Source organism: Podarcis filfolensis, assembly GCF_964270895.1.
Source record: "Podarcis filfolensis genome assembly, chromosome: 1".
Classification (NCBI taxonomy): Eukaryota; Metazoa; Chordata; class Lepidosauria; order Squamata; family Lacertidae; genus Podarcis; species Podarcis filfolensis.
In genome coordinates this window covers 127725422-127751765 of record NC_139604.1, presented here as the reverse complement: position 1 = coordinate 127751765, position 26344 = coordinate 127725422, and the positions used below count along the sequence as shown (strand labels likewise).

Sequence of the window (26344 nt, the reverse complement as noted above, 5' to 3'; positions counted from 1 at the left end):
CCCTGTCCACCAGGAAGGGAGACTTGATTGCATGTGACTTGTGTCAACTCCAGAGACGTCAAGAGCTACAACATAAAAAAAAGCCAGCAGAGAAGTTTCTAAATGAGCCGTTCAGCCTTGAAGGCAGGCAAGCTGGCAGCAACTCAATTTCTGAGGAAAACAGTCAACAATCCAGGTGTGTTCTCTGAAGTTAGAGCATACAGTCCTACATTTTTTTATTGACATGAAGGCAGAAGTGGATACATGCACATGCTCACATATGTAATCTATAGATGATTCATTGTACGATTATGACTGTGCTTTAGGACTGTCATTTTCTCTATCAGTACTGACTAGAGGTAAGATTAGTGGTTCCCAAACTTGTTTCCCCACAATCACTTGAAAATTCCTGAGAATACTGGCGGACCGCTCCCTCACATCTATCACTTCCAGTCTTGGAGCAGATGTTGCCGCCACAATCCACAGCTGCCACTTGTGTTCTTCATAGACATACAACTTTGCAGTCCACAGTTTGGGAACTCCTGGATTAGACAGAAGGGTAAATTTGCACTACACTACTGATAAATTTCCATGAGGGCATATATGTGTGTATATATATATATATATATATATATATATATATATATATATATATATAATATTTATATATATATATGTGTGTGTGTGTATATATCACAAACTGATGCGGAAATGTGGATAACTGAACTTAATATTGGAAAAATGGGAAACCAACAGGAACTAAAATGGCATATTCACCCATCTCACTCCTACAAAATAGTGCCACAAGAAACCCTTTCAGAATAGTTTAAAGCAGTCAGCTACCAAGTAGTCCAAATAATGTTCTAAACAGGTCTGAGATCGAATGTTTTGCTTAGTTGAAACAGGAATTCATTTGCCATTGTTCCCAGAAACATTTGGCCGCATGAAGAAATGTGAGGCGTTTAATATATAGATTACTTTTTTATTTAAAATTTAAATGTGTTACAGGACAGTATTTTTTTAAAAAAGGAAAACAACTGTGACAATAGTGACAAGCATTCTGTTGCTATAACAACTTGTAAAAGTTTTACCAAAAGTCTTTACAAAGTTGAGATGACAGTAAAATTCTTGATAAATACATAGCACCAAACGTGTTGAAGAAGCTATTTCAAATTAAAGTTTTGAAGCTTACACTACATGCTGCTCATAAAATAAAAGTTTGTCAAAGGTTTTAATATAGTGAAACAATTACCTTTAACTTTCTTAACTGGAGCCATTTAAAATCAATAGACTCAAATGAAACAATGTCATCCCTTGGATGAAAATATTTGTTCTCTTTTTCCTTTGTCATCTTCTTTTGTTTTAGGTGCAAAGTGAAAAACATTTGTTAATGCATAAGAACTCTAAGCCCATTTGAGGAACATAATTAAAAAAGTGAAAATGACTTTCTGCTTTGTGATGAAGACTGAAAGCCTTTTAGTGAGGCGGCCTGGGATGACCCAAAAGCAAAAGGAAAACTGAAGTCGTCTTTCCCATTTTGAAAAGCTTGAGTGGAAGAGCACGACGGAAAGGAAAATGCAAATGAATCATCATTCTCCATTTTCCCAAATAAATTTCCTTGAAGGGAATAATATTTTGAATTAACTTTTGACTTTATATGGAATACAATCAATAATTCTGGAGATTAATTACAATTTCATTATTTTAAAAAATTGCCAAAGAATAGTATTACCGGTATTTCAGTTAGATATGACATGGATTCTGAGATTGTCCTACTGCTCTTAAAGGACAAGAATTTCTGGCCGACAGTGTTCAAAGAAATTATGTCAAATATTCAGACCACTCCTAAAGGTGGAACTGCTAAAGCGTGATGAATCTCAAAAGCAGGTGAAAAGTGTAGAGTGAAATCTAAGCTATCATTATCATCATCATCATCATCATCATCATCATCATCATCATCTAAGCCCATAGAGGGAAGGTGTTGGGTGCAGTGGCGTAGCGTGGGTTGTCAGCACCCGGGGCAAGGCAAGTAATTTGCGCCCCCTAACCTGTGGATTTGCGCCCCCTAACCCGTGGATTTGCGCCCCTAACCCGTGGATTTGCCCTAACCCCAGATGTTGCGCCCGGTGCGGCCGGCCCCCCCTGCACCCCCCACGCTACGCCACTGGTTGGGTGGCTATCAGCACACATGTTATCAGCAATATATGCAGTAAGAGAAGCTATTGACTAAACAATTTATTTCATGATAAAAACTTACCAATATCTTTGTGTGATGAAATAGGATTTAAATTTCCAGAATAGCTTTCACCTAACTGAAACATAATATATATAAGAGAATTATTTGCAAAACCCAGCATCCTTGTAAGCATCCTTTTACAAGTTCACCAGCCATTAAGGAAAATGCTGCACAGCACAAATTAAAGCAAAATTTCTCTTCTCAAACGCCGTATGTTTTATGACCGTTTTGGTAAGAGTGTTACTTCTAAGGATATGTCACAAATCTCAGACACAATCCAGGTGGCTGGACATGCAAAAAGGTAGGGGTTATTCAATTACAGAAGACTCCTCGTGAACTAGTTCCGATTATTGCTTCTAAAGCTATGTTGTTGTTGTTTAGTTGTGTCCGACTCTTCGTGACCCCATGGACCAGAGCACGCCAGGCATACCAGTCCCTAAAGAAAACATCCCACTTTGCATTTCTGAACACTATCCTTACTACAGTTCACAGTTGTAGAGACCATGTTTCCCCTATTCACCTTTTATCCAGTCCTCAACCAATAAGATTTGTGGTTGATTGGGGATTGAAATTCAAATCTCCTCACTTCTAGTCTGACACTGACTGCACCATATTTTAGTAATGAATAAGCTGATCACTTCACACAGCTCTACATGTTGGCAATTCAATATTACCTGGCCTGGTGAAATTTCCGCTCCAAGTACAGAAGAATCAAAGAAATTAAATCCAGGGGACTTTGCAGTAAAGCTAGAAAGGAAAGGAAAAGCGGGCGACTTTGACATTGATCCTTCACTTTTTGATGGAGTTCTGTTGTAAAGAAAGGAGAAATTTAGTAAGAATGGTGGAGAGGGAATTGGTGTTAAAATGGGAAACATCCCAAAACTAGGTTTGGTAGAGTCTTTTACCACGTGCTCTGGAAAATGACAAGCTCATTAACAATATTTGAAATAAGAATTCTTACAGTTCCAATGGAGTTTCCATCCTACTAGAAGCAGGTGTCTTTGGAAGTATGTTAGACTCTGGAGTTCTTGGAAAGCTTACAGCATCGTCTTCTCTTTCTGCAAAATGACAGTCAGTTGTTGCCTGCCCATCCTGTTAAAGAGAAATTTTACATACAAGACCATGTTTATATGGCATTCACAGCTGTGTGGACACCAAGACATACTTATTGGGGCTTTTCAAAAAGAGAACAATCTTTATATTCATCAGGCATAAGACTGCCGTGCTTGGAACAACTGTAGTGGAGGTGGGATAAGAAACATTCTTAAATGAATGTATGCATCCATCCATCCATATATGTATAATGGAAGTGAAAAGTGAAAAATTTAATCACCTGTATATAGACATCACATATAGACATTTGGTGAGTTATTTAACAATATAATGTTTGATTACAGTTTTCTCTAAGCTTATCAGTTGAAAGACGACTACAAAATCAGAATCACTTTAAAGTATCTACTAAAATAAAGAATATCAACAAGGAGGGAGGACTGTCTGATCTCGGCTGCAGAGATGTTCCACAGAATTGGAACCTTAATACAGAACACAGAGCTCCTGTATCTGAGCCACAGGGACTACTAACATGTGTGTGAACTTTATAAAGCTGCCCTATACTAAAATACCATCTAACTCAATTTTGTATACAAACTGAGTGGCAGCAGTTCTCCAATATTTCAATCAGGATCTTTCTTATTCCTACCAAGCATTGAATCGGGGTGGGGGTGAGCTTTCAGTTGAAAGCCCCTACAGTGGGTTACATGTCACTGAAAACATATAACACAATATTTAAAATCACTGTAAAATACTGTAAAATACAATGAAACAGTAGGTGTGAGTTGAGTTGAAGCAAATTAAAAGAAATAGCACTTTAGCCCACTCAACTAAAAGCATGGGCAAAAGTGACCTGTTGAGGAAAGCTATATAATGTTGGTGCAAGATTAACTTCGGAGGGGGTAGCATTCTGAAATTTAGAGGCTATCACTGAAAAGGCCCTCTCACGTGCCATCATCCGTCAAATCTCATTTGGCAACAGTACCGTTGAAAAGAGCCTCCCTGGCCAAGGTTATCTTTGATCATTCTAGAGCATGTGCTCCATCACCAAATATAGCCCCTCCTTGTGAAAACACTTTTTTTTATTGCAACTACTTTCAAACAGGAGAGCTCACATGTAAAACATTAATTTCAAATGACACTGCATTATACAACATGATAAAACTGCAAAAACCTGTGCTAACCAGGCATGAATTTGAAGGAAATAAATAGAAAAAACAAAAATAAAGTTAAACTGACTTGAAACACATGTGCAGAATCGTTTGACCTGCTTCCTTCTTCTCGTTCCACATATTCAGTCTTTTTTCCTTCTAGAGAAGATTGTTCGCATTAAAAATAATTCAGCTCATCACATGTGAAAATAATATTCCAAAGTAGCACTCTTCATACTATAAATTTACTAATGTAAGAGTTGGCTTATTTGTATTTTTTTTAGGAGCAGAGAGCATAATGGTATGTTCCACAAATCACTTAATCCATCATGGTGTCCCTTACATCACCCTATACCCTCAGCCTAAAGGCTGTGCAGTGCAATAAAACAGATAATCCATCTCTTGATCTACTGTACCGGGGGCTGACCTGCACACCTGTTAGTAATGGGGTTTCCTGGGCACTACAAACAAAAGCAAAGAGGTACAATAACTATACTGAAGAGATGCTCAAATGACCAGAGAAACTCGAAGAATTTGGCCTGCAAGTAGCATATTTAGAAGAAGAAAAAAGCTGGTTTAGATATCTTCTGTAGGTGCATCCATATTAATTGCAAAACCTTTAACATCATGTATAAACAAATCATTCACAGGTCTATTTTTTTATCTACTTTGCACAATACTGTAATTGGTGGCGGCCGATTTTCCCACTTAAGCTGTGATTACAGACTCTAATTGGCTGATACCACATGTGTGTGATTGTAGCAGTGGAACATTACCACAAATTCAACTATCAGTCAACATAATATATATTTTAAATAAAAAATGATTTATTTATTTATTTTTAGGCACAGCAGTCCAAACAATCATGAGTCTTCATGCTTTTAAAACCAAGAATTCTATTTTATGCAGCTTGTAATTCATGCAATAAGTGGATAATCAGTATGAACTTTTTCTTCACAGCTATATAATTAGCAAACCCTGGTAGGTCAGGAGACTGAGAGTGTTTCCACAGCACAGGAACTCTAAGCCCAGTTAAGGAACAATTTCTAAAAAGCAAAAAAATGCAAGGATTGAAAGCCTTGGAGTGATCCAACTGGAAAAGGAAAACTGATGTGATCTTTCTCATCTTGAAAAGCTTGAGCGGAAGAGCATGGTGAAAAAGAAAATGCAAATGAATAATCATTCTCCCTTTTCCTAAATAAATTTCCTTGAAGGGAATAATATTTTGAATTGACTTTCTAAGGAATACAATAAAAAATACTGGAGATTAATTACAATTTCGTTATTTTAAAAATGGCCTGAATACTAAAAAAAAAAAAAAAGTATTAGACATAACATGGATTCTGAGATTGTCCCACTGCTCTTAAAGGACAGGATTTCATGACTGACAGTGTTCAAAGAAGCCTTACATTTCAAATATTCAGACCACTGCTTCAGAAGAGTGAATGAAATTGCTGTGAGAGTTGGTTGGAACAATTAAAGTTTAACAAATCACAAGAGCAAGTGGAATGGATAGACAGAAACCACTAAGCCCAAGAGCTCTATGATACTGTGTGAAGCCAGACTGAAGTCATTTTAAACATTTTGTTAAAGGAATGAAGCTACTGGGTGCCTATCAGCAATATGTCAATTAATGGAAGCTATTGACAAAACATTTCATGGTAAAAGCTTACCTTTGTGTAATGAAACAGGATTTAAATTGCCAGCAGAATCTCTTTCACCTAACTGAAACATAATATTCATTATATAAGTGAATTAATTAGAAAATCAATAAATTAGTAAATTCAGGATTTGAAAAGCACCATGTTTTAATTATCCAAGTTCTTAAAATGCTGATGTAGTGAAACTGTAATTCCAAAAATGAACCCTAGCAGTAAGAACTTGCCATTTCTGCCAGCCTTGTTATTAAACTCCATGCATGTTACTTCTAGGGGTTATCCCTTCTACTAGTGAGACATTAATTCCACCAAGTGCTCCAGAAGTCAAAGTAAAGACATGGTTACGTTTTCTTTAAGATGTTCAGAGCAATCCTATGCATGTTTACTCTTTATTATCACTGTATTCAATCAGCTTTAATCCCAGGTAAATTGATGGAGGATTATACCCTGAATGTAATATTTTTATTATTTTGTGCATGTTAAAAAGCAAATCAAAAGCAAATATTACATTTTACTAGTTTTGCAACCTGAGGACTGAGATTGCCATACCACTCCTAAATGCAATAACAATTTACTTCCAAGTAAAACTAAATGCAGCAAGGGATGCGGGTGGCGCTGTGGGTTAAACCACAGAGCCTAGGACTTGCCAATCAGAAGGTCGGCGGTTCGAATCCCTGCGACGGGGTGAGCTCCCGTTGCTCAGTCCCTGCTCCTGCCAACCTAGCAGTTCGAAAGCATGTCAAAGTGCAAGTAGATAAATAGGTACCGCTCCGGCGGGAAGGTAAACGGCATTTCCGTGTGCTGCTCTGGTTCGCCAGAAGCGGCTTAGTCATGCTGGCCACATGACCCAGAAGCTGTACGCCGGCTCCCTCAGCCAATAAAGCGAGATGAGCGCCGCAACCCTAGAGTCGGCCAAAACTGGACCTAATGGTCAGGGGTACCTTTACCTTTTTTAAATTAAATGCATATGACCATGTTTATCATGAACTGGGACCCATCATTCTAGAAGAATACCAAAGAATAAATGCAACACCATGAATTGATTGTAGTTATGGTCAATGAAAGAGAAACTGCATATTAGGAATAGGGAATCAGTTTTGCCTTATGTTTGCTACCTGGCATCTCTAGGTATGCCTCAAACTACATGAGGCATGCAGTTGTGTGGTCCTTGAATCTCTTTATGTTATGGAGATGAATGTGTGAGCAGCTGGAAGGGAAAGTGTTATCTGTTCATCCGCCCTGCACTCTGACTGGAGTCACCAAGGCTGCTTTTCAAACAAGTAACAAAGGAAAAACTCAACTCCATCGAGGAAGAGAGGCAGTTAAGTAGATGCATGTCTAATTTGAACCTGACTGATGTCAGAGGTAGACTTCATGGAAGATTCTGCAGAGAAGGTCACAGGCAACTTTGTAATCATCCTTTTACAGGTTGACAGGCTATTAATTCTGTATGTGGCCTGTTTAAGCAAATCTTCTCTTCTCAATCTTTGGTAAAAGAATGTGACTTCTAAGACAGATCACTAATTTCAGACAAATCCCAGGGGACTGGACATCCAAAAGAGTATGGGTTATCCTTCTGCAGCTGACTCCCAATGAACTAGTTTTTTATTATTGCTTAAGAATCTATACCAATCCCTAAAGAGAAATTTTGAACTTTGCATTTCAGAATTGTATCCTTACATGAAAATGCCTATTAGGTTGACTATACCTGCAGATTACACTTATTATTCATGCTGTGTTTCTAATATTTATTTTATTACATTTATATCTTCACTCTCCAAAAAAACTCACAGTTGTGGAAGCCATGGTTTCTCCCCCAAGCTTTTATCCATTCCTCACCCAATGAGGTTTGCAGTTGATTGGGAATTTAAATCTGCACCTTTTCAGTTCTAGTCTGACACTAACTACATCATGAATACATTTCTCAAGTTCACACAGCTCTGCATTTTGAAAATTCAATGTTACCTGGCCTGGTGAAGTTTCCGCTCCAAGTACAGAAGACTCAAAGAAATTAAATCCAAGGGACTTTGCAGTAAAGCTAGAAAGGAAAGGAAAAGCAGGCGATTTTGACATTAATCCTTCGCCTTTTGATGGAGTTCTGTTGTAAAGAAATAAGAGGAGAAATTTATTGGCAATTGAGGGCGGGAATTGGTGTTAAGTTGGAAAGCAGCCAAAATATGGGCTTTGTAGGGTGTTCACTCCAAAAGTGTGGGAGAATGACAAAGCTCATATCTGAACTAAGAATCCTTACAGTTCTAATGGAGTTTCCACCCTACTAGAAGCAGGTGTCTTTGGAAGTATGTGAGGCTCTGGAGTTCTTGGATAGCTTTCAGCATCGTCTTCTCTTTCTGCAAAATGACAGTCAGTTGTTGCCTGCCCATCCTGTTAAAGAGAAATTTTACATACAAGACCATGTTTATATGCCATTCACAGCTGTGTGGACACCAAGACACACTTATTGGGGCTTTTCAAAAAGAGAACAATCTTTATATTCATCAGGTATAAGACTGCTGTGCTTAAAACAACATTAGTACAGGTGGATAAGAAACATTCTTAAATGTATGAGTGCATCCATTCATATATAATGGAAGTGAAAAAAATGAAAAAATCCTTCAGTCACCTGTATATAGACATCACACACAAATTTGATTAGTTATTTAAACAATTTCTGTACTACCCTTAAATGCCTGCTGAATTAAAAAAGCCTGGGCCCACGATACGGAACACATAGCTCCTGATGGATACAAACCATGCATTTGAGCCATGGGGGACCACTAACATGTGTGTGAACTTTATGAAGTTGCACTGTGCTAAAAGGGCATTGGTCTAACTCAATTTTGTATGCACACTGAATGGCAGCAGCTCCCCAGGGATTCAACAGGATCTTATCCCTACCAAGGACTGAATCTAGGGCCTTCAGTGTTTTTTTATTTATTAAACTTCTGACCCTTCTTTTACTTGAAGATCCCTGAAATGGGTTACATATCACTAAAAATAGTACTTCACTCCACTAAAAACATGGGCAAAGAGGGGCATCTTGACCTGTTGAGAAAAGCTATATTGTTGGTGCAAGATGCACCTCGTTGGGGGCAGCATTCCACAGCTTAGAGGCTACCACTGAAAAGGCCCTCACATGCCATCATCTGTCAAATCTCATTGGGCAACAGCACCATTGAGCAGAGCCTCCATGGCTGAACTTATCATTGATCATTTCAGAGCATGTGCTCTATCAGAAAGCATAGCCCCTCCTTGTGAAAACAGGACCCATACTTTTTATTGCATCTACTTTCAGACAGGAGATCTTACAAATGACATTGCATTATAGAGCATGTTAGAACTGAAAAACTGTTATCTGGGCATTTATTTAAGAAAAATAAATAGATAAAGCAAAAATAAAGGTAAATGGACTTGAAATGCTTGTGCAGAATCCTCTGTTCTGTTTCCTTCTTCTCGTTCCATATACTCAACCTTTTTTCCTCCTAGAAAAAAATGCTTGCATTAAAAAAAATCAGGCCATCACATGTGAAAAGAATATTCAAAAGTAGCACTGTTGGTATCATTGATCTACTAACATAAGAGTTGGTTTATTTGTGTTTTTAGCAGCAGAGTATGATGGTGTCTTCTACAAATTAGCCTCATTCTAAAGGCAATGTGTAGCATGAGAGTGAAGTTCAACTCCCCAGACTGAAAAATAGTCCTCTTGATTTGTTGCCCTGGGGGTGATCCATGCACCTGTGAGGAATGTGGTATTCTGGGCACCACAAACAAAAGCAAAGGGGTTCAAGAACAATACTGAGGCTCAAATGGCCAAAGAGACTTGAAGAATTCATGTGTCCTACAAGTGGCACATTGAGAGACAAGGCTGCATAGGTATCCTGTGTAAGTGGGTCCATATTGACTGGAAAACCTTTAATACACTATATGGGCAAGTCATTAATAGTTCTATTCTTTATCTACTTTGTAAAATGCTGCAATTGCTGATGACTATCGTTCCTGATTAAGCAGTGATGATGACTGACACTAATTAGTTGATCCCATATGCTGTGTGTAATTGTGGCAATGAAACACCACCACAAATATAACCATCAGCCAACATAGTGGTTGTTGCGACACAATTTAATTTCAGGCATAATAGTCCATAAGTTCACAATTCTTCATTATTTTAAATTCAAGAACTCTAATTTATGCAATTTGTAATTTGCACAGTAAGTCAATAAGCAGGATGAAGTCTTCTTTTTCTCTTTAGCTATATGATTATGTATAACAAACCTAGACAGCATCTTAAAAAGTAGAGACATCACCTTGCCAACAAAGGTCCGTATAGTAAAAGCTATGGTTTTCCCAGTAGTGATGTATGGAAGTGAGAGGTGGACCATAAAGAAGGCTGATCACCGAAGAATTGATGCTTTTGAATTATGGTGCTGGAGGAGACTCTTGAGAGTCCCATGGACTGCAAGAAGATCAAACCTCTCCATTCTGAAGGAAATCAGCCCTGAGTGCTCACTGGAAGGACAGATCGTGAAGCTGAGGCTTCAATACTTTGGCCACCTCATGAGAAGAGAAGACTCCCTGGAAAAGACCCTGATGTTGGGAAAGATGGAGGGCACAAGGAGAAGGGGACGACAGAGGATGAGATGGTTGGATGGTGTTCTTGAAGCTACCACCATGAGTTTGATCAAACTGCGGGAGGCAGTGGAGGACAGAAGTGCCTGGCGTGCTCTGGTCCAGGGGGTCACGAAAAGTCGGACACGACTAAACGACTAAACAACAACATTTTAAATAGTGTTTTGTATTCTAATGTTTCAGTTGCATTTTATACCTATTTCTGCAGCCTCAGCCTCAAACCACTGCCTGTTGTTTGTTTGCTTCTGATAAGATAGCAACCTAAGACAATAAACAGGATAACGAGTTTGTTTCAAAAACATTATCTTCATGCAAGATTCTTAATCCACACTTTCACTAATGAAAATATGATTTATTTTAAAAGTTACCTTAGTGGTGTTTGGTTTTGCAAGCTTGTTACAGATGAAAGCTGGGCATTTTTTGCTATGTTAGTTCCTATGGTGTCATTACATTTCTAAAACAGAGGACATATTTCAAATGAAGGGAAGTACAAAATGATAAATTCAGACATGTTGACTTTTCCTTAGGCTGTACAAATACAGCTCTTTTGACCTCTATTTACAGGTCATGATTTTGAAACATTATTTTTCCTGCCATCAGATCGGCTCCAATTTGTCCTTTTGGTTTCCCAAAAAAAAAACAACACTAAAAGAAAATTGCTATAGTGAATAAATGAATTTGCATTGCTGTATATTTGCTTAATAGGCTCATTTTTGTTATGTGTTAAATAAAGAACATACTGGATAACTGAAGTGAGTATAGCATTTACTTTTCACTTAGGCTTTCAAAAACAAACTCTGATATATACCTATTATATGAAATATATTAGGAGACCTCATTATAGTGTGAGTTGATGTACTCTTAAAAGGGAAAGACAATGCATATTTATAGCAAGGAAGGTCAAAAGAAAAGGATGTAGAACATTGCTCTGGCATGCTGAAGAACAACATAGCGGTACAGCAATAAAACTGCTAGCACATTTACAAAGCTAAGCAGAGTCTGGTATGTTTCAGACTGGATGGGGGAACCACATGTTGCGATTCCTACATTACAGGGCGTTTGACTAGATGACCCTCATGGTCTCTTCCAGCTCTACAATTCTATGATTTTATGAAAACAAAGGCACAATGAAGTCAAATGTAAGCACTTGCAAGTTCCGTTGATTTTTCTGGCAGAATTAAGAGACTACCTATATTTCTCTCACTGAAGTCAATGGAACTTCAAATTGCTTATTGGCATCACATAAGTCTATATCAAAGGATGAAAAACATAAATATTGCTGAATTTATTTATTTAATTTTATGTACCACTTAATTGTAACAAAGCCTCTAAGTGGTTTACAAGAATCAGGGTTTGAGGGTTTGTAGAGCTCTTCCCCTTTCTATCAAACCTATACCTTGTTAGCTGAGAAGAATGGGAAGGACCAGTGTAGTAGTGGTGTAGATTGGGTGGGTGAAGTGTTTCTTGCTGTATGTCTGCATGGAATCTCTGATTCAGGGGCAGACCCATATGCATAGTTCTGTCTGGATAGATAGGTGAGATTGTCCTGCAATTCTTTGGGGGCGGGGAATTGTTATCTACAGGCAGAACAAATGTTCTGGTTGTGTAACACCTCCCACTGAATCAGTGACCTTGAATTTTATTGTTTTGCATTAAAAAATACCTAAGAGAAGGTGATGGCTGTATAGATGTAGCTTGTGCCCCTCTCTAGAGAAGGATTGTGTCTGGTAACTCCATGCTTCTAGCATCAACTATGGAAGGGCCACAGCTCAGCAACTGAGTACATGCTTTGTATGTAAAAGGTCCCAGGTTCAATTGCTGGCATCTCCAGGTAAGGCTGGAGGAGAACCTGAAGCTCACCTCATGTTGGAAGTGAGAACATATTTTGTGGCTACTGTGCTGGTTACCATTTAGCTTCCAAGTCTAAATCAAAGTGCTGTTTTTCACTTTTTAGGTTTTTCACAAACTAAGACCCAAATCTATCTCAGAAATCACCCTTCCTCATATAAGCCTGTTACATAGCCTGTATAGGCTAAAGGCACATGAGGCCACCATTCTGCTAAAGCTGAGCAGATCTGGGTTCAATCGGTGCCCATATATGACTACCTGGGAATCACATGCACTCTGCCTTGGATTCCAGGAAAGAAGGTGAGAAATATACGAAAGTAAAATAAAAAGAATCTGTATCAGTGGAGTCCTCCTCCATATAGCTGCATCACATGAAATGGGGACATCGGAGGTGAAAATAAGGGTCTTTTGCTGGAACTGAATGGCTCCTTTAAGGGCTTAGGACACTGTTTTATTCTGTCAGACCACTGGTTCATCTAGCTCAATATTATCCACACTAACTGGTAGTAACTCTCCAGAGTTTCCGAGGGGAGTCTTTTCCAGTCCCACATTGAGATATCAACTATTGAACCTGGTACCTTTTACAACTGAGACATGGCCCTGAGTTGTGTTTAGCTTCAGTGAAGTTATAAACCCTATCTCTTCCAGAAGCTTTAAAAAAATGTTGCTCTGTTGTTTGCTTGGATTGTTTTTGTATGTTTTGTTTTTATTTTAGTATTTATCCTACTGTATCTTTATGGCTTTAGTTTTTGTAGTGGCACATAAATGAAGCAATACAAAAATAATAATAATAAAACATTTAGACATCTATATTTGTTTTTCTGTTGCTGGTTTTATATATACGTAGAATGTTACAATGTGAAAACTGACTGCTTCTTTTAAATCAAATCATCTTTTAAACAATAGATACAAAAAATTGCTCCTGTCTTGCCCCTGGTCTCACCTGCTTTCCATTTGCATACCTGTCTTTCATTTTCTACATGGCTGAAGTATATACTGGTCACTGCTGAATGTCCTGCAGAATCTTTTCTCTCTTCCATACCTATATTATTTAATGGCAGTTTGATATAATTAGCCATACATAATTTAGCTTTATTATTAAACAACTGAAAACAAAATTGACAATAAATGCTTATAAACAGCATGAAGGTAATCAGAAACTACCAGCTTGAAGATGACAAACTTCAGGGCAAATATACCAGTTTCTTAAAACATATATAGATGACTGCTGAGAAGAACTGGCACAAAGTATTATGTGGAAAAGTCTCTCAATACTATATCTGTCACCTTTGGTGTAGGTAATTCAGAGTACAGAAAACACACTGATGTATTTGCCTATACAACAATTGTGATCATTCTATATTATTATTATTATTATTATTAACTGCAAACCACAGGGTGGTTTACAATATAAAAACATAGCTGCTAAATTAGGTGAGGATAGCTGATGAGCCTCAGACTTCTCCTGCATGCGAAGACAAGCTATGGCGCATTGAGCGGATGAGGCCAATAGTGGGTCCAATGGTCAAGAAGGCAGTTTCTGCACATGCTGTAGAGGGAACTGAGGGGCAGATGGGGCTCATCAACCTGGAAAGGTAGCCCATCTAGGAGAAGAAAAACTCTGGTCCTAAACATCCACTGCCTTGCAGGATATCTCTGGAAGAAGAAAAGCCTAAGGAGTAAACCCTACACAAATCTGGAGTCCTTAACACAATTGGATGGCACCTTGTATGCCTCCTTCTGTCAACTCCTGCAGCCAAGCTGGTGCCAAATGTATTGCTCTGCTTTTCTTTGGACCACATCAGTAAGACCGAGAGGGGGAGGATCTTGTCATCTGGGCAGCCCAAGAATGCCATACACACACTGCCCAGGCTTGTGCCCTGGGGTGGTCATGTCGGTGCTAACACAGCAGTTTGTCTCCAGCAGCACTCCATCATTTCCCGAGACAGACATATGCTGACAAGAAGTAACAAACAAAAACAATACACACACACAGACACACACACACACACACAATAATAATAATAATCATATGTATGCTTTCAGAAACATTAGTGCCCATACAATGATTGTGTCTACTGCACAGAGTGTAGAGTCCCCCTCAGATGTGGCAAGGACTGCTTACTATGGGATAATTAACATCTACATTACTCCTCACCTAAAAATGAAACCTCAAAATATTTTCTTTACAGATATAAATTATACCTCTCTGCGTTTGCTGAAACAATGGCTTCAGAGTTGAGAAACTTTGGACTAATTTCTGACAAATGCTAGGAAGCTGTAATGATTCATACATCTGATGTTTATCTTTTAACACATGGTGACTCTCTTTGAACAAGCTGAAAGAAGAAAAAAGTTACAATGAAAGCAAACAGTAAACAAGGTGAGTGGATTTATTTATTTTTAAAGAAAGAGAGAGATGTGAAGGCCAGGGGTGGCTTAATGAGGTAAAGGACAAAATATTGAAAAGATGTACCTTCTCTGCCTAAGCTAGAATCCATTACAATATATTTGCTGGGTAATACCTGCCAATGGGCATGACACAAACATGACAAATTATAGAACAGAAAGAACGTAACATGGAGCCATATAGGGACAAAACATTTAATACATCCCTCTTCCTTCCTTTTTTAAAAAAATTCCCATTCTAAAATGCAGTATACAGAGGATCTTGCATTAACTGCAATAAAACAAAGACATGCGACATTAAATGCAGAAAGATAGCACAGTATGTATATTATAGGGTTGACATATGTCCAGAATTTCCTGGACATAACTGGAATTTGGCCATCGGAAACAGTGTCTGGGCAGAAATCGCCGAAAAGTCTGGGAAAATCCAGATGTATGGCAACCAATGTCAGAAGTGTAGATTTTGGCAAAATTCCTTAAGAATAGCTCAGCATCTTTGCAAAAAAAAACAACAACAAAAACAACAACAAAAAACAAAAAACAAAACCTCAACAACTTTTGTATCTGTATTTTCGCTTTTTGAAATATGGCAACCCTAGTTCAATGGGAGATTTGCCAAAAGTTTAAGTGAAGTCAGTATTGCACCCTTAGACTTCAGTAAAGTATAGAGATAAAGCATTTAAAATAAATATTTCTACCTTGATAAAAAGGTATAAAAGCAATGCTATTCTCAACTACAATTGCATTGACAGTTCAGAACTAGCCCCTCTTATTCGTGTGCTGATCAGAAGGTCTGCACTGACATTAGAGTAATGCAGGAGCCACTTTCTACTGTTATAGAGCACTGGCAATAACTATTCCCTCTCCTCTGGGAACTCTAGTATTATTTTTTGGGGGAGGGGGACTCACATACAAGATAATGTAAGGAACCAATACAATATAATCTGCACAATCTTCAAACACTACAGCTCCTATTATTCTTCAGGGAAAGCTTAGGCAGTTAAAGGGGTATAAACATGATATATGTTTGTTGTGCAGATACGTCTGAATGTTTATATAGATAGGATTATAGCATTACAGTTTACGGGACTTGTTTATGTGTGATAAAATCAATTTTAAAATATTGCCTTTCATCAGATGCCTTCCTTGCTTCAAGATCTTTTGCATTTTCCTTTTCTATCACTTCAGGATTGTGTTGATCTTCTTTAATCTTTTCAATTTGCTAAAAGAAAAATTATATAAACAAATGATATAATTGTATCCATGGACAGTATTCAACTAACTTCTTGTACTAGTTCGAGGGGATTTCCTTCCGCATATATCTCACCTGCTCTCATGGATTGGAGGAACCCCCAGAATAGATTTAGAGAGTACAGAGATGAGGAGATGGGGACAGAATCTTCTACCACAAAGGGAAAAATCCTTGCACTAACAGAATATTCACTGTAGCACTATGTTTAATACAATGCCCCTCTTTTATTATGCACTACAGGGTACCCCATAGGCTTCACTGAAAAATCTGGTGGTTCCTTAAAAGTTGTAAAGTTGCTTCCAGCATGGAAAGGCAGTCTTATTTTTCCATGACTTGTCTACACTAACCCAAGAAACCCAAGGGTCTATCTCTGCCTGCCCTTGTTTAATTAATGGCACCGTTGCACCTTAAAAAGCCCCCAGAATGACTTAGACCAATAGTAAAATAAAAAAGGAATCAATTACAGTAGCTTAGATTCAGAACTTGATCTACTCACAGGAGAACACTTGCCCTGACGAAAGAAAGGGAGGAAATTTTCACTGATTCCCACTTTCCACTGCACATAGCCCCCTATGAATCTGTTATTGAGAGTTGTGGGAACCTCTGAAGCAGTATAGAAGGTGGGGAGGCTACAGGGAACTAGTAAAAAACACCTTCATCTGTCAGATTGCAATCACTTCTGTAAATGAAAGGAGCCCTTTTGTTCATGGGAGGGCATGACAGGATCCAATCTATTACATTTCTTTAAACTTATTAAAATCAGAACCTAAACTACAAAAGAAATTATTAAGTTTTAAGACAACAGAAAACTTATTAGAAAAGGTCATCTCTCTATCACCACCACAGAAGCCTTCAGATGGGCTCTATGCTGTTTTGGCTGAAATTTTCAGATGTTTTTCTTCATTTGCACTCTTATCTTTGTTTCTGCTGTCTCATTGCCTGTAGCTGCCTAGTAAACCACAAGGATGTTTCAACTCTGGCAAGAGGGAAAGGGTTCTAGGGGCTATTGTGTCCACTATTTGAGTCTGTGTACACACCATACATTTAAAGCACATTTCCTGCTCCCACCCTATAAAAGGAATCCTGGGAAGTGTAGTCTACCCCTCATAGAGCTACAATTCCCAGCACCCTTAACAAACTAACATTGTCAGGATTCTGTGGGTGGGTGCATAAAATGTATGTTGCATATGTAGCCTAAGTGAGCTCCAAAGTCCACAACTATAGCTTATGGATAGTAAAATCAGGAGAATACTCCTGCAATGGACAGTAGTATTCAGCCAGCTGAATACTTCCCCAGTCTGGCAGCTAACCTGATGCATTAGTCTCTGGAAATCTTAAGTGGTCCTCCACCCTTGTGGAGGCTTGAGGAACCTATAAAACCAATCTTAGATCTTATGGGGTATGTTCAGAAAAGCAAGTGCTATAAAGAACCCTGTTGAAAGGGATTGAAAGGCTCTGAATCCAGTTCTTCAAAAGATATAGGGGCCTGAGGCCCAAGTCATACATTTATTAATAATGCTATGTACAACATACTTTGCCTGACACATACAATCTTTTTACAGGTGTTACTGTGTGACATGACATTAGACTATGCAGAACCTTTCAGACTTTTTAGTGGGAACTGATATACAGATTTTAAAAAGCTGACCTAGCCTGACCAGTTCTCTTTGTTCAGTAATAATGCATGGATCATGCCACATTGTGAATAGGATGCAGGATTTTAGATGTTTGAAGGCGAGGTATGCTAGGTGGTTTTTAATTCCAACTCTGGCAAGAGGGAAAGTGTTCTTTTGAATTGCTATAGGTATGTGTGTGACTGAAATGAGGGTGTTTATGCTGCTTGTGACTGTGTGAATATGACATGGCAATGTGGCCTTTCTTTTACATTGATTGAAGAGAGAGAAAGAGAAAGAGAAAGAAACCAGAACACTAAGCAGTGAAATGGTTCAAATCTCTGCTCAGCCATGAACTCTGTGGGTAGCCTTAGGCAAGCCACTATTTCTGAGCTACTGCCCCAAATCTGCAATAGGGGACAATAATGGTGACCTACATACTCAAAAGATAAAGGAAAAAGAATTGTAGCTGGAGCTATTAGAGTCTTCAAGAAAATGTAGTGTAAAGTTTTCCAGGCAACAAAAAAGAAATTTCATTGACATTTATATATTACCTCTCAGTTCCTTTATTTAACTTCTAATCAGTCAACCACTATGTAGCTGGGTCTTCAGTCTCTCCCCTCCACCCCCATAAGTCTGCTGTTACCTGTCAGATTCTAAAATCCTGTCAGGTGCTTAACATAGGATGAAGATATTTCTTTTAAATTTGTGGGAGTTGGGAGGCAGTGGGGCTCTGTTGAGAGGTGAACTGGTGGAGAGCATCAGGAACAAGGAACTGCATCAGGGTGGGGGTCAGGATTTGCTAGATCTAAGTGAAATGAGAGACCTTGGGTGATTATGTTATCTGATGTGTGGGTTGGGTATCATCCACAATGCTTCAGAGGAAATCCCATTTTGTCATCTTAAAACAGTAAGAACACAATAATTACCAACTACGGAACAGAGCTTGAAATAATGCAATATATCTTTAGCAACTGTGAGTGATATAGTAGTGTTTTAGCAGATGGTAACATAGCATGGAATTTAAAAGGCATTTTACCTGTTTGAAATAATTAATTTTCCTTTGTAGTTCTTCTGCTGTTTTTTCTAGTTCAAGTGATTGCTGCCTGAGAACCACTGCATGCGTAAGAATTTCTTTTGTGTTGTGCCTCAAAGAAGCACTTTCTTAAGTTAAGGAATCAATAAAACATACACAACAAACAGTCAAAGTAAAATGCTAAATGGAAACACATTTTAGTGTGCTCACTTGGATTTAAGCCTTTGAAATAAATGAACTTATTCACACTTACGCTGTTTAACTTGGGTAACTTTTAATCTCAACCCAGATTCAGCCACATTTGTGCTGAACATGTTTGTCTGAATCATTTGCTATTAACCCAGATAGAAATGTGCTGGAATCCACATTTGGATGATAAACAGTGGCATGCCATGCAATATTTAGGGCTTAATGTTCAGATAAACCACTTATCACAGCCTTTGTTCATGCCTGATGGAGGGGACAGTTGTCATATCACAACTGTGCTGGTTGTGTGAAATGAGTTTTAGTATTTCAACTGAACTGAACTGAAGGATTGAGCTTTCAGTGTCCTCCTGTGGCTAAAGAACTGGATATGAACATCATGTAAATCCTTAGATTTATTACATTGCTTTGGGCAAGCTGAGGCTCTGCTCTGCTTCCGAAAATCTGAAACAATGTTAAGAACGCTATTGCAAGAATTAAGACCATTCTGAATAACAACTAGCACAAAAGGCCTTTGTGAATTCAATCTATAAACATCATACTTATCCCATTTTTATCCCACCCTATCCTGAAGATTCATGGTGAATTATATATGACAAAAATGTACCAGTAATAAATGCACAGAACTTTTAGCATTTATTGTAAATATTTTAGAACAAATCTTTACTTGTGAATAGCAAATAGAGCAGTAAATAGGGCAGTTCTAAACCAAAGTTAAACTAATATTTCTTCCTTGCTCATGACTTGTTGATTACAGTAGCTACATGGCCTGAACTATAGGATTTGTTCTTACCCCTCTACGTCAATTACAGTTCAATAGACTTCTTTAAGAGCTGGAAGACAATGTAGATACCTGTGTTTTTCAACATCTTTCAGCAATCATAAAGTCAGTAACAAAGACAAGAAAAACCACAGGGCAACTCTTAAACAGACAATTTTTAAGCTGAGTACATGGATACATCTGTAATGCCCACTGCGAAAGTGACTGGAACGGACCAGGTTCTGGAGGAAGGAAAGTTGTTCATGAATTAATCTCATTTTTACGCATTTTGGGTAAAAACTGGTCACAAAGGTTTTTAAAAATAGCTTTTCATTCCAGATTGTGCTATATCATGTTCTCACACCATGTTAATCTGCACAATGGATCCTGTTTTGGATCCACTGCTGTTGCTTGAGGCTCGGGTGGCCTCAGTGGCACGAATCTGGTCAAGGATAGCCTAACGTCTGTCGTCTATGCTCTTGTAACCTCTAGGTTAGATTACTGAAACGTGTTATACATGAGGATGCCTCTGAATGGTTCAGAAACTGGCTGGTGCAGAATTCAGTGGCCAGATTGTTCACTGGGGCAAGATGGTTTGAGTATATCATTCCAATCCTTGACCGACTGCACTGGCTGCCAATTAGTTTCCAGGTTGAATTCAAAGTGATAGTTTTAACAATAAAGCTTTACGGCTCAGAACTGCAATACCTCAAGGACTGCCTCTCCCATATGAACCGACCCAGACCCTGTGATCATCATCAGAGGCCCTTCTTCGTGTGCCTCCTCTGTGAGAGGTCCAGAGGGTGGCAACACAAGAACAGGCATCTCCTGTGGTGGCTCCCCATTTGTGGAACACTATCCTCAGGGAGGCTCATCTGGCATCTTTGTTACATATCTTTAGGTGCCAGGCTAAAACATTCCTGTTCTCCTAGGTCTTTGGCTAGTTAAACTATATACACCTTTTAAATTGGGGGTACTGTTTTTGTTTATTATAGTATGTATTTGTTGTTATATTGTGAACTGCCCTATGATCTTCAGATGAAGGGCAGTATAGAAATTAAATAAATAATAAACAATGACAATAATATCAGGTGGATTGAAGGGCAACTGTTGATCTGGGCATACCCTTAAAGAAAAATAATCCCAACTCACTGCAATCTGTTGAATTAACTTTTAGATCCCTTCCAAACTCTTTTATTTCTGTGGATGAATTCAAAGCATTTTGGCTTGCCTTATAGAATGTTTCCCCTTCTCCTCCTGTCATGTGCCATTCTAGTAGTTCTCCCCGCAAAACACCCAGACCCCATTTTGTGGGGGTGCAGAAGAAAGGGTAAGAACCTCATTGCACAAGACTGGGGTTCCACTGATGGAATTCATTAGGTGAATTCCACCATGTATATTTTATTTCAGTTGGGATAACTGGCATTATAGAAATTATGTTTTTACCTCGAAGCTCTATCACTTCAGCTTCTTTCTTTTTAAGTAGCTCAGACTGCTTCAGAACTCGGTTTTGGATTTCTTCAAATTCATTTTTTTCCTGGTGATATTCCTGAGCAATGGCAGTTGCTAAATATTTTTCTTGGTGCTGTTTAAAAGTCTCTTGATACTGAGTTGTGTAATCCTGGTACATTTTCCTTTTAAAACAAGGAAATACAATCACCCGCCTTAGACACCACTTTAACTATCTTTTCAAAGCAAAGCCAGTACTTGAGACAATTGCTCAGTTCAACACAGGGGAAATTTGAAAAAAATATGTGTTGCCTTAACTGAACTACAACATAGTTGGGAATATGAGAAACCACCTGTATTTTTCTATTACTTTTCAGTGATAGGATGCAGTCAGCAATTGCCAATGAAGTGGTGGTGTACCCCAAAATATAATTCTCCATTAAAGAGTAGATCCTTATCTTCCTGAGTGTTCACATTTTTATAGGTAACAAATTCATTGCTTATAATCAGCAATATTTTATGGAAGTCTTAATATACAGCTGTCAAACATTTCTACATACTTGTCTTTTTCTGTTGATTCCTGGTAATTCTGAAGTTCCTTCTGCAAATATTCTTCATGCTGACTAAGAATCATGTATGTTGGTTTCCAGCTAAGGCAACAAATTTAAAACTACAGTAAGCATCTAATTATTAAAAGCATAGTTTAATTATATTCATAAGTAACAAAACCATCATAAAAATGGGTAATTCCCACCAGCACCTTTCTATTTACACTCTCCCTGCTTGCTACCAGAAGATAATGTGATGATGTCCTCTGAGAAACAGGAACCCGGGATATACTTTTGGCTCACAGTCACCTTTGTGAGCCTAAGCTAAAACCTCTGTGCTTTTCTCATTGATTTCAATTGCATGTAGCTTGTATCCAGTGTAAAGTTCAGTACTAACATGTGTACCAACTTTTCATATCACAAAATACTTACACTCAAAAATACTCATTAATACAATAAAACTAACTGGAACCCAGAAAACCTTCTCAGTTGCTGCTCTCAGACGCCAGAACTCCTTGCCAAGGGAGGCCCAGTTATCCCTGTCTCTGATGACTTTCCACTGGTTGGCAAATGCATTTGTATTAATACAGCACAGTCCTTTGACCCATATGTTGATTTGTAAGTAAGTTGTGGTTGGCTCTAAATGGTTATTTGTCTGGTTTTTTTATGTTTTTCAGTTTGTATTTTATTGCTGTTTTATTGTATGTTGATATTTTTATTATACAGTGATACCTTGGTTTACAAACTTAATCGGTTCTGGAAGTCCGTTCTTAAACCAAAGTGTGTTTTTCCATAGCAGCAGGGGACTCAATTTACAAATGGAACACACTTAACAAGAAGTGAAACATGTTCTGCTTCCAAGGCAAAGTTCACAAACCAAAACACCTACTTCCGGGTTTGCAGCGTTCTTACTCCAAGTTGTTCATAAACTAAGCTGTTCTTAAACCAAGGTACCACTGCATTTGTATTATTGCTGCTAGCTGACTGAATTGCCATTTGGCATAAACACAGGATATAAGTGTAACAAAGAAAGAAATACATAGCAGTAGTTAAGAAACTGGTGTGAACCATGCAGTGCCGGATTACCAAATAGAGAGTAGGGGCCCCACGACAACAGATCAAAATAATATTGATTTGATCTTGAAAGAAAATTACAACCAAGCTTTCCGAGTTCAATGTTATCCCACACACAAGGGCCCGCCCCCAAGTTTGAGAATGCCTAGGGGCCTCTGAAAGGGTTTAATCCAGCACTGGAACCATGAAGTCCCCAGTTCAAATCTAAGGCTGCATACACACTATACCTTTAAATCACAATCAAAGCACATTTTTCCTGTCAAAGAATTCTGAGGAATGTCTTTTGTTAAGGGTTGCTAGGAATTGTAACTGTGAGAGGTAAACTATAATGTTCAGAATTCTTTGAGAGAAAGAATGTTATTTAACTGTGCTTTAAAGGTATAATGTGAACACATATCACAAATTTTCCAGGTGTCTCCACCCATTCAGACACTCTACCACCCATACGCAGTATGTAAATAATAATACTGACTGACCTGACTGACAGAGTTGCTGTAAGATTATAGAGATAATGTACTGAAAGCACTTTAAAACCTCAGAAAGTGCTATGTATCTTCTCTGTCTATAACAAAATAACTTCACACCCCTTCTTACTAGCTAAATCCATAATTGCTTGATTACAAAGAGGTATATTATAGCCAATTGCGGTTTCAGAAATAAAGTTTTTACCATATACTTACGCATTACAATTCTCTCTACAGCTATTGTTTCGTTTGCGTAGGCTAGCAATTGCCTCCTTGTTCTTGTTAATTTCTTCTTGTAGCTGACAGATCTCAATCTTTTTCCCTGCAGTATTTGCAGAATATACTGAAAGAAAATGTTTATTTCATGTTTGATGGAATTTAAGATCGGAATAGGTCACTGGGATACAAACTATACAACTGGAACCACCCAATATGTTCCAAGGTTAGAGCTATAGAGTAGAATTTACCTAACAGTCTCATCAGCAGAAGCTGTGCACAAAGACTTGCTTACACAACAAGACCTGCCCTCCTCTGCTCCCCACACACTCTCCCAAAATTAGTTTGGGGTTGGGGGAGAGGGTATAATTCCGACCAGCAAGGTGAAATGCTTGCATAGATAGAATGTTTGAAAGAGCATGATGCTAAATTCCACCCAGAATGTTGATCCAGCACCTTCTTATGCAGGCATAGGCAACCTCGGCCCTCCAAATGTTTTGGTACTAACTACAATTCCCATTATCCCTAGCTAACAGGACCAGTGGTCAGGGATGATGGGAATTGTAGTTCCAAAACATCTGGAGGGCTGAGGTTGCCTATGCCTGTTCTTATGGATACTGGAGGTCTAATATGCATCTGGAGCTCCCCTGCTTTCTAGGGCTGCTACATTTGTTTCAATAAGGTAGCAGGTCCTTGTGCATGGTGGTTTTTGTTTGTTTGTGTGTTTTTTGTTAGACACGCCTTTGGATAGACACCACAAGTTGTGAATCATAACCAATTCTCAGACCAAGAGTACAACTTCTCGACAATGAGGACCACTTTCCATTACAATCCACCAAGGATAAGAGGAATGTTTCTATCAAGGAAAGGCAAAGGGCATGCAGAAGTATATATGAGAGCTTAAACTGCAACAAATGCAAGATTCTGACAAAATGTATGTATTAAAGTCGACTCACTCTGGATCTGTTGCCTCAAATGTTCCTTGGAGTAAGATGCTTGCTGCAGCTGAAACACTGTAGCAGAAACATACAGATGAATGATATCATTGCCTTCAGATATTACGGTAAGTGTGAAAACTAATTTGCATTTTAAAACAGTAACTTAGTCACTTGAATACTAGATTTTATTTCAGTGCTAGGTGTATTCAAGCTGTTTGCCTTTGGTTTGCCTATATTAAACTATACCCCATCCGCTGCTTCCCCTCCTTCCCCATCCCAAAGCTGCTTTTCCTGCATTTCAGATGCATTTGCCTTATAAGCATCCATCCAAACCAGTACAAAGGTGAAAACTGCTGATGGGGAAAGGAGAGGGAAGAATTAAACCATTCCCACCATTCTTTGCTATTAATTCTCCTCTCTCAAATTTGCTTAGAAGTGACTGTTAGGACCTTAAAACATGTAGTTTGGCGTCGAGTGCAATTCTATCTTAACCCAGTAACACAGATCCGTATCGGACTCAGCTACATTAGTACTGTAAAGAAAAAGTGTTTTAAATGTGTTATAACACTGCGAGGCAAACAATATATGCCAAATAATCAAAAACTATAGATAACTGAAGGCTGGGGATGTGAGGACTCTCCCTTGCTTGTTTCCAAAGCTGAACCACACGGCAACATACCAAGCTGTAGCAGAAGTTTGTTCAGGTTGTTTAACATGACATCAGCCATTTTGTAAATCTACATGAAGAGGGAAAAGAAAAGGAAGAACATAATAAAAGCACAAGCTCACAATGACATACTTAACAGCCCCAGCAATACAAAATGAAAATTGGAGACAAATGAAAATAAAACCCACCCCTTGCTGTAAAGGCCTAGGTATAGGGTAGTAAATTCTATTATTACAGGCTATGCTAGCACGGGAGATGCTTTGTAAGGCAGGGGTGAAATTTTCGTGAAAAAGGAGGGAATATGAGGCTAACATTAACCCTCTTGTAAAATTATCCCACTTTGTCTGAGGCAGTTTTTTCCACTGACCTGTTCGTAATGATAGCTGGAGTCTTTAACCAGCTTTTTACCATTAACAAATTTTAATGTATCTGAATAAGCATCACAAACTTTCCCATGTTAAAAGTGTTCAAAGTTACACTGAACGTTCACCAATCTTTTGCCCCTCATTAATGTTTTCACAGGTAACGATAAACATGATCCTTAAATGATCAGTCAGAAGGAGAAGTGCTTAGCAAGACAGCGACATTTTTTTCTAAATTCAAAATTAAGTCAGGTGTAAAGTTTCCAGACCACATAACATGACGGTTCTGGGTGAAATCTGCATTTCTACAAAACCCTGTTTCTTCCTTTGTTTGTTTATTAAATTTCTATACAGCCCCCTCAACCGAAGGCCACTTTAAAAATACTTTCAAACCACAGCCTTCACCCCCAACGTGATTTAAAGGCAGTCTGACAACAACAGTAATAAAAATAGATTTTAAAACCCTATTGATGACAAAAAAACCCCCACCACAAACACGGTTTCAGAAGAACAGATAAAAATAATCTGCAGCGTGTGTGGCACCACACCCGCTGTCCTTCGTCAAAAAACAAAACAAAACACCCCACTTCGTTTGGGAAGGGGGGTCCTGTTTATTCAATGGGGGCAGTAAGACTCACAGAGAGGCTGAGAGTCAACCTCTTAAAACGCTGTTCAGCAGAAAGCAAAATGGCGCCGCCCGGGGGGGGGGGTAAAATGCGCGGGAAAAGTTGAGGAGGCGGAGGAAAGACGCGCGTTTTTGAGGCGCTTCTCGCGGTGCTTTAACCGCCGTTTGGCTGAGGTGATCCG

General features: G+C 38.5%; 1 protein-coding gene across 1 annotated transcript; it reads right to left on the bottom strand.

Annotated features, from left to right (window-relative positions):
• Positions 1–947: 947 nt before the first annotated feature.
• On the bottom strand, positions 948–26092 carry LOC310762658 (protein SIX6OS1). The gene is made up of 22 exons (XM_083613996.1): positions 26027–26092; positions 25188–25245; positions 24527–24583; positions 23571–23697; positions 21829–21918; positions 21266–21453; positions 20019–20061; positions 18859–18979; positions 16082–16176; positions 14751–14884; positions 13508–13587; positions 11066–11151; positions 10894–10958; positions 9483–9553; positions 8326–8456; positions 8040–8172; positions 6090–6141; positions 4505–4575; positions 3177–3307; positions 2890–3022; positions 2237–2291; positions 948–1596 (listed from the first exon to the last, which is right to left on the bottom strand). Exons 2-22 carry the CDS (start codon positions 25234–25236, stop codon positions 1406–1408), a joined length of 2103 nt encoding a protein of 700 aa, XP_083470122.1. The 5' UTR covers positions 25237–25245; positions 26027–26092; the 3' UTR covers positions 948–1405.
• Between the last annotated feature and the right edge of the window lie 252 nt (positions 26093–26344).

What these genes read in the sequence shown, in the direction of transcription:
- LOC310762658 (XM_083613996.1), bottom strand. Translation starts at nt 25,236, where the DNA reads ATGGCTGATGTCATGTTAAACAACCTGAACAAACTTCTGCTACAGCTT. An exon ending in TTTGAGGCAACAGATCCAGA is followed by an intron (nt 23,698 to 24,526) that starts GTGAGTCGACTT and finishes ATTTTCTTTCAG; the next exon opens with TATATTCTGCAAATACTGCA. An exon ending in AAATTAATTATTTCAAACAG is followed by an intron (nt 16,177 to 18,858) that starts GTAAAATGCCTT and finishes TTTTTCTTTTAG; the next exon opens with CAAATTGAAAAGATTAAAGA.